This window comes from Malaclemys terrapin, chromosome 2 (assembly GCF_027887155.1).
Source record: "Malaclemys terrapin pileata isolate rMalTer1 chromosome 2, rMalTer1.hap1, whole genome shotgun sequence".
Classification (NCBI taxonomy): domain Eukaryota; kingdom Metazoa; phylum Chordata; order Testudines; family Emydidae; genus Malaclemys; species Malaclemys terrapin.
Genome location: NC_071506.1, coordinates 72,587,657 through 72,606,200, shown reverse-complemented (window position 1 = coordinate 72,606,200; position 18,544 = coordinate 72,587,657). Strand labels below are relative to the sequence as shown.

The 18,544-nt window shown below is 41.1% G+C and overlaps 1 protein-coding gene across 1 annotated transcript in view; it reads left to right on the top strand.

Annotated features, from left to right (window-relative positions):
- Nucleotides 1-18,544, top strand: part of LOC128831960 (chloride channel protein C-like) — a 107,045-nt gene that overhangs the window by 21,748 nt on the left and 66,753 nt on the right. Inside the window, exons 7-10 of the mRNA XM_054018931.1 lie at nt 1,285-1,479; nt 8,438-8,535; nt 12,444-12,547; nt 13,077-13,248. Of these exons, the coding sequence (XP_053874906.1) occupies nt 1,285-1,479; nt 8,438-8,535; nt 12,444-12,547; nt 13,077-13,248 (569 nt within the window). The remainder of the gene's footprint in view (nt 1-1,284; nt 1,480-8,437; nt 8,536-12,443; nt 12,548-13,076; nt 13,249-18,544) is intronic.

Here is an 18,544-nt window from a genome sequence, read left to right as displayed (position 1 = left end):
GTGTCAGGCCTCTTGTCTTCATTTTTTCTGAGTTGGAATCCCATAATTCTCCCACTCTTAGACCTTGTCCCAGGGCTACAGCGTCCTGTGTACCAACAGTGAGTACTTAGCAGTTCCAGTTGGGTTTAGCCCCTGCATGTCTTTCCTCATAGGTGATTTGCCCAGTGGTTAATACAGTGACCAGGCATCTTTCTTAAAACTACGTATTGTTTAATCTTAACAGTAGGAACAAAGCATAAGACAAAAAGGGTTTTAAAACAGTTACATCTATACACATCTGTCTCACTTGAGGCTTGCCATTCCCTGGAAGATAAGGAAGACCTGATTACTTCAAACCTCCTTTGCAGCCCCTGACAACTGTCCCTGCCCACTCTTCTAGTGAGTCACCTTTTAACTGTTTTGTGTCCTTCTGATCTGTCTGTTCCCAGCCTTGGCAAAATAGCAGTGTAACCTTGGGTTGGAGCAAAGGAAGTAGCATTTACATAGCTTAATAGCCCGGTATTGATTCTTAATGACCCCTGCCATGTTTACTAGGAGGTTACTGGTCTAGATCACATTGTGTTGCCTTCCTGCTGGTTTCCTAACAGTCCTGCTATAAACCAACATATGCATACAGTAAATATTTCCAATATAAGTATAAAATAACTGTCCAAATAACTAGGTCATACACAGTATTAATAAACAGTTACAGATTAGCTCTACCTCCAATTTTACTTGCAGTTTATTCAGTGATTTTGAAACAGATAGTTGCAGATTGAAGCTTAATAAATGATTATGAATGATGAGGTGGTTTAAGGTATAGTGAGTAAAATCCTGGTCCTGCTGAAGTCAAGGTCAGTTTCTGCATTACACTCTGAAGTTCTGAGCTCTCTCAGTAATAAGAGATGCAGCACAAAGATTTCTGCCTGATCGACTGCTTCTACTCAGGGAAAGAGGGGCTGAAGAAGGAGCTGCAGTACTGAGCCTTCAGCCTGATTTGATCAAGTCCTTTCCAATCTTTTTAAAAATTAAAACAACTGGCTGGTGGAGCTATGTGCTGCCTGGGCTTGTATTTTCTGATCCTGCAAGGTTCTGAGGAGACGGCTCTTGGCTCCTTATGGGAACATCCCTAAATTTGAGAACTGCACTCCTTAAGCTGCAAGGAAAGATCTGTTTCTTATAAAGTAAATTTTGCTTATTTGTTGCATTGTTATATCATGTTTCACTTAGCAGAGTAGCTGCTGTATTTCAAATCACTGGCAGAATTCTCAGAACGTACTGTCTTTCTTTTCTCCTTCAATTCAGGTTAAAAACTTGCTGGATATGAGTGTCTTGGCCTTCGTTCCAACCATTTTCCTTGGACTACTTGGAGGACTTTTCGGAGCTCTCTTTGTTTCCCTAAATATAAAGATTAATAAATTACGTGAGCGTTTCTTTAGCTCAATTCAAAAAACATCCCTCAGAAAAACAAGCAAGCTCTTGGAATCTGTGCTGGTTCTTGTAAGTAAATGTGTGTTTCTCAATTAAAGATTGAAGTCATGTTTAAAATAGTTCAGGTAAGAGTGAAGGCCAGTCACAAGTTGGCTAGATGAAACAGCAGATGACAGGGAAAAGTGACTTTCTGGTGCATGATTTAGCACAGTTGATGTGCAATGGGCAGAAGGGACCCAAAATGTTGTACAGGGATTTTCAGCTTGTGTGTACATGGGTAGGAGTGTACAGTGTTTATTTATTGTTATTATTCATCATTTATTATTTTTACAGCACTTACCACGTTACTTTCCGTGCTGCCCCAAGCCATTCCTTCATTCTCATGATGCTACATTTATTTAGCAGTATGGAGAACTGTTTTGCTGGGTTGATGGCTGTCACATTCATTTTTGGTGTTTGGATGGTTGCCACCAGTAGGTTCCAAACATTTCCTTTCTCCTTATTTTTCATCAGCAATGACAGACCACCTTGGCATTTGGGAGAGGCATGGTTGCTTGCATCCTCTCTCCATCCTCTCTGCCCTCATCGAGGGGTGACATGTTCTCCTCCTTGGCCTTTGGTATCTTCAGGTGGCAGTCTGGAAGGCCTGTTTCCCCTCTAATCCACTTGTCATTTTGTGGGGTCAGTCTATTCCCCTGCTTTGGTCCAAAAGAATCAATTAGATCCCTCTGCTACATCTGCACTTTTAAAACGTAAAAGGCAATTGGGAGTGTATACCCCTTAGGATTGTGACATATCCAAGTAACATGACACACCATGAAGAAGGATCTCTGTTTGTTGGGGGAATGATAGATGCATGGGGCGTAAGGGTTGGAGAGGACTTCAGAACTTTTGGATGAATTTTGAGAACTTTTTAGACGTTGCTTCATAGCTGGATTGAGGCCTGGGCTAGATGTGAAGGGATCTATCCTATTTACAGTCCTTGGAGCTATCTAGTCTCCCACTGAGTACGGTTTTCAGTTTGTGGGAAGGATTTTTCCATAAGAACTAGAAAAGTAGTGCAAGCCTAAAAGGTTTCCATGTGTGTGTCTATGTGTGTGTTTCCATCATTTTCAATTTCAAAATTATGGTGAAAGATATGGAGAGGGGGTTTTGGGGTGGAGGTGGTGAAGTGTTTAGAATATTCTTCTGTACTTTATTTGTAGATTACTCTGAGTTGGATTTCTCCACCAGTTTTATCTTCTGAATGCCCACTTCCCATTATTTTCCTTTCTCCGTTTTTTGCAGACGTTTGCAGGGTTTTCAGATATTTTAAAGTGTCTGAATATTCCTATTGTACTTTTTTTCTTCAGAGAAACGTGTGCAAACCAAAACCTCATGCTGTTGACATCTCTTAGGTGACGTGCCAGTATATTTACTGAGTTCAGGCTCCCTTCTGAAGAGGAAATGTTATTAAAGGGCACTGAGCGCACCCATGCAAATCCTTGCCTGCCCGTCTGCCCAAATGACCCTATCAGCCAACCTCTGCTCTGAGACAGCAAAAGGATATTGGTGTCACAGGAGAACAATGGTTACTGGTTTAATTCTTCTATGCTTTTTGAGCTATACTGACATTAGGTCCTGCCCTACAACACAATTGCAACCAGAGTAGAGAGTATCCATTTATAACAGTTGTACCCCATTGCTATAGGCAGCATCCACCTCTGTTATAACAGGATATATAATTATAAATAAATACATAAAAAATATACTGTGGCCCTGGGCAAATTTCAAAGTTTTAGAACGTGATTGGATCACAATCCCATTGTAGTTGAGTGCCCCAAGGGGACGCTAATTATTGTTATGGTAGCGTAGAAAAGACAATTAAATGAGGCATTAAACCATGTGTTCCATAAACCTCTTGAAACCCCTGCCCCTTATCAATCTCTGATGTTTTACTTCAGAATTTCTTGTATTCCTTTACTTACTTACCTCATTTAAAAGAGGCAAGAGTGAGATGGTGTTCTTGCCCTAAAGCTTAAGGGCTGGTCTCCACTACCACTTAAGTCAATGTAACTAATGTCGCTCAGGGGTGTGAAAAAGACACCCCCTCTAAGCAACATAAGTTACATCAACCTTAGCGCTGTCCACACTGGTGCTGTGTCGGTGGGCGACACTCTCCCTCCGATATAGCTTCCACCTCTCACAGAGTAATTATGCTGATGGGAGGCTCCAAACAGAATTGCAATGCCATTGAGGCCTAATAATAACCAGGGGCTTTTTTTATGTCCGGAAAGCTTCATGCTTTTCCTTGGTGCGTAATGTCATGAATTGCAACTATTCATTTATCATTTGTAGATTGTCTGAGCTATGGAAGCCTCTCTTTCTTCCCTCTACAGCTTCACCTGTTGTTGCCTTCTCATAAATACATTACAAACTCCTTGCATGAACTACTTACATGTACGAACGCAGACTATTACTTTATCAGGACACAAGATGGGTTTTAAATTTACGACCAGCTAGCCAAGATCTGGGATCAGATATAAAGAGAAAACAAGATGTAATAAAAAGTTTATTTTACACCACTAAAGGGCCAATCCTACATGATACTGAGCACTAGCAGGATTCAGAGAGTGTCACAATTACCAGGTGAGCTGTGCTTTAGATCCCTCTCAGTCAGTCTTGAGTGCACACCTCACGTGGCAGAGCTGGCTTGCCCTGCACCTCACTGTGTGTGGAACCACACAGTACCACCACTCTTAGTCTGGATCTCTGGACTGCAGCCCCACCTCCTCTTGACCAAATACACTAATAAGAGGCCCAACTGGGATTAGGACCTATAAGTCCTTTCACCCTTGGGGTGGCCTGTGACAGCAGCTGATTAAAGAGACTCAAATAGCTTCTTCAAAATGGCGCATTATTTATTCACCCAAAGATGTATAGTATGCAGAGTAAAGGGCTAAAACAATGAAAAGCCTATAAGCATGGGTCTTATTTACATCTTAATCTTTTCTTGCAGGTTTTGGTAAATTCCCTTCAGCCCAGTTACCCCATCTCTGGTTGCGAGACGCAGACGATTGTTGCAGCTTCTCCCTCCTTCTGTGGCTATGTCTAAACTTGGAGCTGGAGGTGTGATTCACAGCTTGAGCAGACATTGAGCTAGTACAAATAGTAGTCTAGTCATGGTAGCACAAGCAGTGGCAACAGTGGTACAGGGATAGCTGCCTTGAGTACAAACCCACCCGGAGCTTGTGGGTACATACTGAGGGTGACGATCCTGTGCTACTGCTGCCACACTACTATTTTTAGTGCGCTAGCTTGATGAGAGGTAGCCACGAGTATGGCTACTCAAACTGGGAATTGCACTCCCAGCTCCATCTGTAGAGTAGCCTATGTGTCTGTCAGCCTCTGTGTTAGCCTCAATCTGTGGACAGCCCTTTCTACCCCTCCCCTTCTGCCATGAATCCTTTAACTGACAAGTGTTGTTTTTTTAATCTCTCTTTTTTGATATCTTAGCACTGTGTAACTTTGCTGGCTTCAGCTCCTTTACAGCTAATTAACCTGGCTACAGTGGGATGCTTCTTATCTAGGTCATTGTTTTGCCTTTCCTGTTTGATTCCTCTAAATCCCCTTGTGATCTCACCTCATAGCAAGTAACCCAGCATAAACACACAGAGGCATGCACAGTATTCCTAAAAATAATACAGATAGTCCTCAGTTTGAGTCCATGGGAATTGAGCGTGTTCAGCATCTTGCTGAAGTCATCAAAATAGCCCAAATGTTTTAGCTATTAAAATAGCTTTGCTTAAAGCTTCATATTTCCCATGGTTTAAATATTTCATCCCTTCCCCCCCTTTACTTTTTAAAATAAACATTTTATCTAAGTTCTTCACCAAAGTTAATGAAAGCAACAAAGTGAACTCCTATTCAGATTCTTTCCTTTTTATTGGCTTGAGAAGGTCCTTCTTAGGTTACAAGCCTTGTCTTATCATGTCGTGGTCAAAGGAAGGCAGGGCAGTAGTGATTTGATCTGAAAGAAACCATATAATGCATTTATTAAAATAATGTAGAGTCAGGAAACTAAAAGAATCTATGTCACCATGACTTTAATTAACCAAGACTAATCCTATATAAACAAGTCAGCATTTAAACTTGGAAAGAAATCACAGTGGTATCTCCCACTCCCACAAGATAACCCTAAGCACCTTCCCTTTAACGGGAACTGAATTCCTAATCTCCAGCCCTTAGAATAGGGATGGTTGTCTTTATAAAGTGCCCTCCTGACCTATGGCCATATTTGCTTCTCCATAATTCATAACCTTTCCCTGTAAAAAGGAAATCACAATGTGGATAGTGTTTGCCAGGAATCTAGGGAACATATCTTTCCTTTTCTTTATATTTTTATCATGATGTCTAATTGTTAAGTTCCAAAAGCTCAGAGTTTCCCTAGGTTGGGTAAACAGTTTCATGGCACATTTTTTTAAATTATCAAAACTTTTAAAAGTTGCTTGACTTAGCAATGAAAACCAGCCACAACTGGAATCCCCTAGCCAATCACCTGTCTAACACCCATGTACAAATTTTGGGGGCTTTGGATAAAGTTTGAGCTGGATCTGAACCATATCTGATTTTGATTTTGCAAAAACAAAACCCAACTTATGTTTTGTAAGACCCAAACGATTTCCAGTTCAGTCTGTCTGTTTTAGCAGGGCTGTGGCCATAAGCTTGTTATGTTTGCGATATAGAGAAACAAAGACTTGAGATACAATTGTATGACAAGCAGCTATACTTGTAGATACAGTTGTATCTTAGCTCCTTGGTTTCCATAAATGTACTACCTAATGTGTTTTAATAACTATAGAATCATAGGGTTAGAAGGGACTGCAGAGGTCATCTAGTCTAAACCTCTGCCAAGATGCAGGATTTGTTGTGTCTAAACCATCCAAGACAGAGGCTCCTTTTGAAAACCTCCAGTGAAGGAGTTTCTACAACCTCCCTGGGCTGTCTGTTCCATTGTCCTACTGTTCTTACAGTTAGGAAGTTTTAATCTAAATCTGCTATGCTGTAGTTTGAACCCATTGCCTCTTGTCCTGCCCTCTATGGCAAGAGAGAACAACTTTTCTCCATATTTTTTTATGGCAACCTTTCAAGTATTTGAAAACCTCTATCATGTTCCCCTTCAATCTCTTTTTTTCCAAACTAAACATACCCCGTTCCTTCAGCCTTTGCCCATATAGCTTGCATTCCATCCCTTTGATCATCCTGTCACTTGCCTCTGCATCCTTTCCAGTTTCTTCACATCCTTTCTATACATTGGTGACCAAAATTGGACACAGTGCTCCAGCTGAGGCCTAACTAGCGCCGAGCAGAGAAGTACTATCACCTCCCATGACTTGCAACCTGTGCCTCTGTTAATGCAAACTAAAACTGCATTTCCTTTTTTTTGCAACAGCATCGCATTGCTGACTCATGTTGAGGTTGTGATCCACCACAACTCCCAAATCTTTCTCACCAGTGCTGCTGCCAACCTAGTTATCCCCCATTTTGCATTTGTGCATTTGGTTTTTCTTCCCTAAGTGTACCACCTTACTTTCCAGAGTGTGTCTGAATGTCTCACTTTATGCCTAAAAAAGGGCACTTTTATAATGGCCCAGTGTGTTTCAGTAGTTTCCTCACAGACACCTGCCTAGTTGTAGGGCAGATTTATTAAAAAAAAATCTTCTCTTTCCTTATAGTAATTTTACCTTCATTTGGCTAGAACTGTAGATGGACCTAAATCATAGTTCAAGGTCCAACCAGTTTTGAGGTTTGGGGCAGTTAGGATCAAGATCTCAGCATTGTGGCTTAGCCCAGTGCTGATTTACAAACTGGGGGCGGGGGGGCGGGCGGGGGCTTTTAAACAAGAACAAAATAATCAGGAAAAAAACCCTCCATTAGTTTTATTTTTAGTATCCTCTTCCAAATGGTACAATAGAACTAGCAGAAGGAACGTGGATGGTGAGGGCTCTCCTTCATGAAGGATTACAGTGCCTGGCTAAACCTGATCTCTACTTGTCTGTGTACAATATTTTATCTAATTTATTTCAGGCATTTGTAAGGTGCCCATCACTACTATAGTGTCTAAGAGCTTTCTTGCATCTGACGAAGTGGGCATTCACCTATGAAAGCTTATGCTCCAATACATCTGTTAGTCTTAAAGGTGCCACAGGACCCTCTGTTGCTTTTTACAGATCCAGACTAACACGGCTACCCCTCTGATACTTAAGAGCTTTCTGTCAGTGAGCAGCAAAACAATATTTCTTTCAAACCTTTCAGAAGTCTCTCCTGAGTGGATTGGTTAAGCAATGAGGCTACAAGGCAGAAATAAGTACCTGTGTACTATGATGATGAGTGCGGAAACATGTCTACAAATAAGTAATACTGTAGTAAAATAGAAATAGCCAGACATTACAGAGTTTTAGGGGGTGGGCTTGGGGCTTTTTAAGAGCACAGATAATTTTAAGATGCCCCAAAGTGTGCTAGATTCTTCCCAAAAGGTACACAGAACACAGTTTACACAGTTTCAGTTTTCAGTCTAAGATCTCTGTTCTGCAAGGAGCTCTGTTTGGGGTATAACCCATCTGTGTGTGTGTTTTACAGGTGCCCCTCTATGCCGATCCACAGAGAATAGGAGTCGATATAGCCTCCAGCTACAAAACCTTGATTCTTTAACTCAAGCTGTAGCAGCTCAGCTCATGCTTTTAGCTCTGGCGATCTCCAGTTCAATCCCTATGGGTTGGCCAAGGTGGTGGCTGTCACGGGTGGACTCCCATTGACTTCACTAGGGTTTGGTGTGGACACAGTGGTCTGACTGTGTGTGGGATGTTTCAGGATTGAGGTTTAAGTGATTGTAGTCAAACAAGATAGATCTCTCAAGATATGTTGGGCACATCCCACAGAACAATCTTCTTGCGATAGCTGCTGGTGTTGGTGATTCTAGATCCTTCACGTTTTCTTCTTCTGTGTTTCTACCTCACATGTTGATGTTTTTGACTTTTTACACCTGCAGGTGTGTACCGTCACTGTTACAGTCTACTTGCCATATTTCTTTTCTTGCACTCCAGTCACGAGTCTGAGAACTTTGCAGCTGAAGAACAGTTCAGAAATGTAAGTGTTGGGAATGGCACAAGCATCTTTGTGTGAAATGCTAATTATTACTACAGTATTTCCATTAGTCTCTATGACATCCAGGGATAAACATTCATATAGATGCACCAGAATTGGGTGTTTGAAATGCAGAATTTTATTTGTGCACGTGAACTTTTCCAATGTGGCAGTTGGGAATGCAACAACCAGTGCATGCTTAAAGACAAATGCAAAAATGAATGAGCAGGCCTGGGGGTATGACCATTCATATATTTGAGCCTACAAGTGCATTTTCAACTTAGGTTTTGCTTTAAAGTTTATAGATGATAAATATCTATGTTTGAGGAACTCAGAAGTAAAGAAAAATTCTTTTGCTCTCAACTTCTAACAAATCCATTTACTAAGGGGCATATTTGGTTGTGAACTTATATAATAATTTTCTTTTTCTTTTAAACTTCCCTTGCATTGCTTTGTCCCTAATTTTAAAAAGCAACGACAAAAGCCCGCCATTAATTGTGACAAAACACATAACAAAAGTGAACAAATCAGTTTTTCAGAAACAAAAAACGATATAAATCAAAGTAGAACAAGATAACAGATACCTAACAGCCCTGACTATACAAGAAATGCATGGGGTGGAACTTGGTGCAAAGCAGAGAGCCCATGCATTAAGCCATGCAGAAGACTTACTTTAAGATCTTACCTGGAGTTTATAGGGGTGGAGGGCCCTCCACTGATCCTCTGGAATGAGGTGCATTTTACTTATCCGTGTCTGATCCATTAAGTGAGACAAAGTAATTGGATTAATGTTAGTACTGTGGTAGCAGCCAGAATACCCAATCAGAATGGGTCTCCACTGTACCATGTACAGTACAAACATCTAGGAGTACATGGTCCCTGGCTCAAGTAACTTACACTTTAAGGGCCTGATTCAAAGCCCATGGAAAGATCCCACAGACTTTTGTAGGCTTTGGATTAGACTGTAGTGGACTGAACCTTCAACTTGTTCCATCTGTACTTATGACTCTCACTTGACTTGAACAGGCCTTTGCATGGTAGAAGGGTACACCAGCAAGGAATAAGTTTCAGGTAGGGGCCTAAGATGACAAGTGTCATGTGAGAGTGATACAATCCAATGTATGTAAATTTTGTAGAGATGTTCTATAGATGAGCCGCCTCAGGTTTGATTTTGATCTTGCAGCCAAGTATATTTCTCTTTCTAGCTAATATCTGTGAAGAATCTAGGGGATTTGGACAAAGTTTAAGTTAAATGACAGTTTATCTCTGAATTTTCACCAGTTTACAAGGGTGAATATGGTACAATTACACTGTAGAAAAGGATGGCGGGACATTATATTATATTGCATTAATTTTATATGAAGATTTATTTTCCACTCATGACAATGGACTCTGAGTGCCTTACAAAAGTCAAATAAAAATGCAGACATATATTACTTTGTATACTACTAGTTTCAGAGTATCATTTGATCTATGTAACATGAATAAATGCTGTGTGCTGTAGTAAAAATTTTCTTTTCTTTTGGAAAAACATAACTTGTCACCTTCTTAATATCAGGATTTGGCAAACTTATCACAGCTCTTTGGATCTTTATAGGGAAAAGCCTTTTCCTTCACCTCAACATCTTTTTTTATGTTTTAAGGGCTAACTGCTTGTAAAATGTCATTTTTTCAAAACAAAGCTGTTTTTGTTCTAAAGTTGTATAGAAAGTGCATCTGAAATCACAAGAATTTTGTCTTTTTGCCTGTCTTTGAATCAAAAATTGTCCAGCTGATCCGTGTTAGAAGCTGTCAGTCTTTGCGCCAACTTTTAGTCTGGTGCAGCTTAAATAGGCCCAGTCATAAAGACTCCATCCCAGTGAAACTGGATAGACCTAAAGAGAAGTAAATAATAGGTTGTCATGAACTCTACCAGGCTATACATAGTCTCACCAGGCTTCCGGCTATAATAAACCACAAGAATGAAAGTGGACTAAAGCCTTGTTCACGATTCTCTTAGAAACAAAGAAGCAGACAGTGTATGACTGAGATCCATTGATCCTTGCAATTGTAGGAAGTTAGTATTGATCATCTGGGATATACCTATTCCAATGTAATATGACCCCTCACTGAGTGCTCCAGAGGAAGATTTATAAACTTCAATGTCTCCACAAAAATAGCAAAAATTCTTTCCCCAATGCCTTTGTTTCATAGAATACATCCTATCATAACACATCTAGGCCAGGCCTACGTTAGAGCTGGGCAAGTAACTGATTCCTCAGTTCACTGGCAGTTTGAAAAAACCCCACAAACTAACCAACCCTGAAAAATCAAAACAACAACAACAAAATTGCAGTTGGATCAAATTGAAACGGAAAATTCTGGAAAATGTTGTTGAATTGAAAAAATCAACAAAAATTAGTTTCAGTCAAACAAAATATTTCATTTCCAGGGCTAAATTTTTTAAAAGAAGGGCTAAATTCACAAAATGGCCAGGAGGACCACACTTACCCAGGATGTGGAAACTTGGGTTCAGTTCCTCCCTCAGCCTGACAAGGAGAAGGGATTTGAACTGGGGTCTCCCACAGTGCAGGTGAGTGTACTAATCACTGGGCTATGGGATAGTTTGGGACAGAATGTGCTCAATCTCTGTTCTTGAAGCTGTTCCACTGTGTATAAATAATTAAATAGCCATTGGAGCAGGGACTTGAATTTGGGTCTTCCACATCTTAGGTTAGCACCATAATGGTTCTTTCTCTTTGGCCCAATTACTATTCAAATATTTTATACAAAATGGATCAGCTCCTGCAGGACAGATTGAGAGAGACCCACCCCAGACTATCCTATTGCCCAGGGTTAGGGCATTCTTGCAATATGGGAGTGATAGAGGAAAAGACATGAGATGTTGCTGATGAGTTTATGGATCAATTACACAATTTCTGACCCAAGATGGGGACAAGAAGGTTGTTTTTCTTGGGCTATTGTGTGTGTGTCACGTTTTAAAAAATTGGCAGTTCATTTCTTTTGTGTGGGTGAGACTGATGTAAGAAGGCAAATCAAAAATTGGGTTGAATCCTGTGTTCCTTTGGTTGCCAATTTGGGGTCTGTAAGAAACTTTCCTGCTCTGGCTAGAATCTTGATGTTTTCACTTTCTTCTGGAGTTCTGAGCAGGGATCAGGTGGGCCAGTCACCACCAATTTCCTGCTGTTGGTGGAACAAATGGGGTTCACATTGTTTGTGGTAAAAGCAAAAATATGGTGTGTACTTTTCAAACCCAATGAAAGAAACAATCCCTGCCCGAACACACACACACACACACACAGTCTAAAAGGACAAAGAGACAGGGAAGAAGGGTGGCAAAAGTAATGCTATGTACAAAGAAGGCAATCAGGATGCTGACAGGCCCATCTCATTGCTTACAAGTTTGTATGAAATGAAATACCTGGTACCGACAGGTGCACATGGCTCTTCTCTCTTCCTTGCAAAAAACAATCCAAATGGCAAACTCCACTCTGGTCTTGGGGCCCCTGTGATTTGGATTTACACAGAGAGAAATATCTATTAGGAACAATTTGGTGTGCTAATGATATTTTACAGTATTACAATAATACTCACCCTGTAATGAGGTCATGACCAGATTGGGCACTGGATTTTTAAAATAGAATTTTTTTTCTCCAGCGTTGTATAGTGAAACCCATGACTCCTTAATTTTGGAAACTTTAGCTTTTTCAGTGGCAGGAGAATATCTAGTGGGACATGACTACTAATAAACTAAGACCAACTTTAAGGGAGTTGTATTGGGCTACTAGAGAAGATACAGAAGGGCATTCTTTCCGGGGGATATCTATCAGAAGTGTCCAATAAATATATTCTGCACAGATGCTCTGCATTACACTCATCCATTTAATATTCTTTTCCCTTTAATTTTTAAGCATAAGCCCATTTGAGAGAGAAATTTCGGAATATAGTTGTCCATCAGGCACAGTGTGGATAGGACCAGATGGAGTCAAATATTCCAATCAAACCTTTAATGAAGGTAAGGAGAAGTCTGCTGAATGGTGGCTAAGAATAAATTGTGTTTGTGTAATTTCAACTTGGTCTCCAAATATCTTTAGCTGCAACGTAGGTTTTCTTTAAAGTGGATTTTATTTTCCTTCTCCAGAGACATGCCAGAAGAACTGAGTCCCCCATTTAAAATGTGTGAGTTGGGACGCTTGTGAATTATAGCATTTCTGAGGTTTATAGGGGAGGGAAAGAGAGTCTATCAGAGAGTCTAATAAAGGGAGAAGCCAAGAAGTTCCTTTTTCTTGGCTAAATGGCTACTGTTTCTCTCCATTTAGGTCATCTAAAATAATAATATCACAGTCTACAGAGGATAAACACAAATGGTTCTCATTTTCCTGAAGTCTTGTATACCTCAACTAGCACTGTAGACTTAACCTATTGGCTATGAACTTTATTTAATCATAATCAAGGTTGAAAGTTACAAGAACTGTTAGTGGGTATTTTTAAAGGATCTATTTACCTTTCTGTACTCCTGCTTTTCTTTTTTCTCTCCCTTGAAGCAGCTGCACTCCTAGCTGAGAACGGTAAGCGAGGAATCATGTACTTGTTCAGACGTGGGACGCATGAAGAGTTTGGATATATCTCTCTCATTACAGCTCTGGCATTTTATTTCCTTCTCTCTTGCTGGACTGCGGGTTCTGCTGTTGCTAGTGGCCTGGTTATACCCATGTTGTAAGTATTGCATATGTAAATTAATGGTTATATATAGGAAAGGCCTATGTTGGCGAGGCAGTAGTACGGGTTGGAAAATGAAGGCTACCAATAGGAATGCTGTCATTGCTTTGACTGGGTCACCTCGCTGCAACAGGGTCACTCAGCAGGAGTTTAGTTGGGTAGAGGGGTAAAATTGCAGAAGGGAAATGAGGGAGAAAACATCCCCATATAGCTATGGATGGGGCATAACCAAAACCCTAAACTTGGAAACCCATTACATTTGGAGCAAGCATTCAAACTGGTTTCATCTCTATAACAGTAGTTTGGATTCAGACTTTTCATTTGGACCCTGTGTCCATAATGGACTGAATTTAAACCGTCAACCTGAATATGTCTAAATGTTGGGGAAGTTTGCATCTAGGTCTTGCCTTTGTGGTTCAGACCAATGTCTTCAGTGAGTAGGTTCCTGCATACTAGTGCGGAATCCTTACAGTAATGGTGGGAGGATGTAGGATGAATACTGATATAGTAAACCTATAAAGGATGAATTGTTGATGACTGGAGAATGGATAACCAAGGTAATATCACTTAGACGCTGAAGGAATCCCTACGTTTGAGATAGTTTTGTAATATGAAATCTTCTGTCTTTTCTTTGCCCAACACTTTTTTTTTCCTGAGAGTTGATATCTAAATTATTTTTCACTAGAAAGTAGTTGCTAAAAGCCTGGCACATCTTTGCTTAAGTAGATATCGGGTAGTCTATACGTCTAACAGCCAATTCCTGTGTCTATGAACTAGTAACCTGACATCTACGGCCCAATATATCTGGACGCCAGACATCAATAAAATATATCCGTTACACAAATAAATGAAAAAAATTGAGTAATAGTGAGATATGATACTCTCCAAATCCTTCTAACTTCAGGTAATACAATGCCTCTTCTGACAGAGGGAATAGTTGTACAAGCCCAAGACTTTATTCAAGGCTTGAATTCTTTGTCAATTAAATTTCTTTTACAAGAAATAAAAAATTATGACTAAACCCATCAATTTTACCTTTATGGCAAGGCTGTCTGTACTGAAAATTCTTGTGCTGCAGTGTAGCCTTTTGTTGAATGCAGGGGACTGGGACTCGGACTCCTGGGTTCTATTCCTGGCTTCATCAGTGATTCACTGTATGACCTAGGGCAAGTAACCTTTCTTCACTTCAGTTTATCCATGTGTAAAATGGACATCATAATATTGTCTGTGCCTACTTCACAGGGTTGTTGTGAGGTATATTTAATGCTTTAAAAACCATTTGGAGATTCTAGGCTGGAGCTATAGAAGTGTAGATTGATGTTATTTGGATTGGCCTGATTGATATACCCCAAATCCCTGCCATCTGAAGGTAGTCTTCCTTTAAAATGCAGCAATGGCACAGCTACACAGCTGTAGTGCTTTGGTGATGACACTACCTACGCCAATAGGAGGGGTTCTCCCATCTGTGTAGGTACTCCATCTCCCTGAGAGGTGGTAGCTAGGTCAATAGGAGAATTTTCCCATCAACCTAGTGCTGTCTGTCCTGGGGATTAGGTTGGTTTAACTGTGTTGTTCAGGGGTGTGGATTTTTCACACCCCCGAGTGATGTAGTTATACTGACCTAATTTCTTAGTGTCGACCAGGCCTTAGTGTATGCCTCTAAACCCCATTGTCACTGAATGTTGGAGAGCATTAAATATTGCATCATACTATACCCCTTCTTTTTGAAAAGCAGTTGATATATTAGCCTCTTCATAGAAAGTGAGGGAAATTTGGTAGGTAATTCAATACTGTACTAGAGGCTATAGTGATAGGCACTAAATCAGTGCCATAACAAGGCCCCAGAGGACCCTATTGCAAGAATAGATTGGGACCCAATTCCAAAATCCACTCCCCTTGAGCTCCTGCATAGCCTCAATCTATCACCATCATCCTCTAATCCCTGCCTCGAACTTCTGCCTCCCTGCCTTAGTCCAGCCCTTCCAACCCCCAGCTGCTGCCTAGATACTCCCAGTTCCTGCCTAATTCCCCATAGCCTCAACCTAGCCCTCCCATCCCCCAGCTCCTGCCTAGCTTCCCTCCAGCCCCTTCATGACTCCCCTGTAAATCCACAGTTTGCCCCATGGGCCTCCCTTGCTCCCCTCCAGTTCTGATCCTGTCCCTCCACAGCTTTCCCTCAACCCTGCTCCAGCCTCCTTCAATCCAGTCCTCAGCTCCCCCAGCCCTGATCCAATTACTCTCCAGCTCCTGTTTAGCTCCCCTTCTGCCCTGGTTCCTGGAGCTGCCGTTCCCCAGCACCCCAACTTGGTCTCCTCTAGCTCTATTCCAACCCACTGCAATATTCTATACCTTGGGGGAGTGTCCTGGAACCCCCATATTCCTCATTTTTATATAATTGTGATCTTACCTTACAAGGCATGCCTTGTAAGGTATCAGGGGAAAGGTTGTGATCTGCTGAAAGTCATTTCTCTATCCATATATGTATAGCATTAATGCATGTGAAGTTATGAGAATTGTGTGGTATGGCTGCCACTAAAACATGCTGTAAATTGGAAAATCAGCCAGATATTAGCTCCCCAGAGGCAACAGGAAGGAAAGTAACCAACACCTGGGTGGGGTATCAATCAACCAGTGCAAGATGGTATATTCCTGGGGTACAGTGCTCGAGCTGGGGGGATTTGGCTGGTATGATTCATGAGTGGCTCTGGGAACATTCATGCAATCTAGCTGGGTGTGGGGCTCCACATACAGTTGTGCTGAGTGATTAATACACTGCTCTACAGCCAAAATGCTTCTGAAATAAATGTAGTCAAACTTTACTAATTCTGGGTCACTGAGGACGAAAATGATGCTTAAAATTGTTGATTGGTTCTAGTTTTCAAGATATGCTATTGGGTCAGTATATACGACCCTTGACTTGGGAATGGCGGAGGATAAGTGAGTTATAAAGGGAAGGGATCTCAATTTAAACCAGAAATGACTAAAATACATCTTTGACTGGATCTATAAATAAATCTATGACTGGGTTTGGACAGTACTTGCTTTTTAGGCAAAACAATGAATGATGCAATCTGAAGGTGATATTGCGTCATACATGATATGAATTGCATCATGTTATTCCTAGAAGTCATGGATGATGCAATCATAACGAAGCTTACATCACTCTGCTGAACAAATTGCTCTATATCAGCTCTAGAAATCATACAGTGTCGTGCTCTTATTTGTCAGTGTTTGATTTTGCAAAGGGACACATTTCAGTTTAGCCAAAGTGAGCAGAGATGCCTCGTACTTGTGTGAACAGTGCAGATAACTTCTGCTATGTTTGTGGTGAAGTGACTTTTGCATCACAAAAGCGCAGTATAACCACTGTGTTAAGAGAGCCTATCACCATTATTTTGGCTGCAAAATTGGAGATCAGGGCAAGAGGTGGGCCCCACACATATGCTGCAACACTTGTGCAACAAATCTTCGCCAGTGGTTGAACAGGAAAAGGAAATCTATGCCTTTTGCAGTGCCAATGATTTGGAGAGAGCCAACAGATCATACCAGCAATTGTTACTTCTGCATGGTGCCTCCAGTTGGGAAAGGTGTGTCAAAGAAGAAAAAGTGGACTGTGCATTATCCAAACATTCCATCAGCTATACGCCCAGTACCCCACGGAGAAGGACTGCCGGTTCCTGATGCACCAGAATCATTCTCACTTGAGTCAGATGAGGAAGAGGATGAAACTTCTGGTCCTGAACCATCAATGTCACAGGACCCACATTTTCTCCCATCCTCCTCCTCTGAACCACACCTCATAACACAAGGTGAACTGAATGACCTTGTCAGGGATTTGGAACTACCCAAGAGTAAGGCAGAGCTGTTGGGCTCCAGACTACAGCAGTGGAATCTCCTGGCAGGTGATGTTAGGGTTTCCATGTTCCGTGACCGTCAAAAGGATCTTGTCCCATTCTTCTTCATGGAAGGTGATCTTGTAGCCTGCAACAACATCGATGGTGTGATGGCAGCCCTCAACATCGTTCACGATCCAGATGAGTGGAGACTGTTCATTAATTCATCGAAGACGAGTCTTAAAGCTGTTTTACTGCATAATGGCAATGTTTTGCCGTCAATTCCAGTTGGTCATGCAGTCCATATGAAGGAAACCTATGACAACATGAGACAACTTTTGAGGTGCATGAACTATGACCAACATCAGTGGCAGCTTTGTAGCGATTTGAAGGTTGTTGCTCTCTTGCTTGGTCTGCAGACTGGATACACAAAGTACTGCTGTTTTCTCTGCGAATGGGATAGTCGTTCAAGAGATTCCCCCTACATCAAGAAAGATTGGCCACTCCGACAGTCATTGGAGCCTGGGAGGAAAAGTGTTCAGCATCCACCACTTGTTGAATCCAGGAAGATTTTGTTACCACCCTTACACATCAAGCTGGGTCTGTTGAAGAACTTTGTCAAGGCCATTGACAAAACACAAGCAGCTTTCAAGTACCTCCGTGGAAAATTTTCAAGGTTAAGTGAAGCTAAGATAAAGGAAGGTGTCTTTGTTGGTCCTCAGATTCGTGAACTTCTTCGAGATGATGCATTTGACCATGCACTGCGTGGCAAGGAAAAGACTGCATGGAAAGCCTTCCAGTTAGTGGCAATAAATTTTCTCGGAAACAAGGCAGACAACTACAGGTTGTTGGTGGAAAACCTCCTCAAGGCATACAAAAGCCTTGGTTGCAACATGTCACTAAAGATATATTTTTTGCACTCTCATCTAGATTTTTTTTTCCCCACCGAACTGCGGAGCAGTGAGCGGCGAGCACGGTGAGCGATTTCACCAGGACATTGCAACAATGGAGAAACGCTATCAGGGCAAATGGAGCCCGTCAATGCTTGCAGACTATTGCTGGACAGTGACAAGAGATGCTCCGTTTAATGAATACAAGAGACAAGCCAAGAAGCGCCGAGTAGACACTGAATAGGACTAAATTATGTACAAAATGGTTTTTTGCCTTTTGTTTCATAATAAATTGTATTTATATAACCCTTTTGCTGATTTTTAAAGTGTTACATAAACAGGACAGGTGAAATATTATCATGTAAAGCAACCATAAACACATGAAAAGACCTAGGTTTACAATTTATGATTAAAACTCTACTATCTACACAATATACATAGACATAAAATGTAAAAACTTAAATATCTTAGAAACAGTAGCCAATCGGTTGTTTTAATTGTCATATTTGAATTCAGCACATCAAAATGCATAATAAATAGCACATTTTATCTCTGAAGCAGACGACTTCT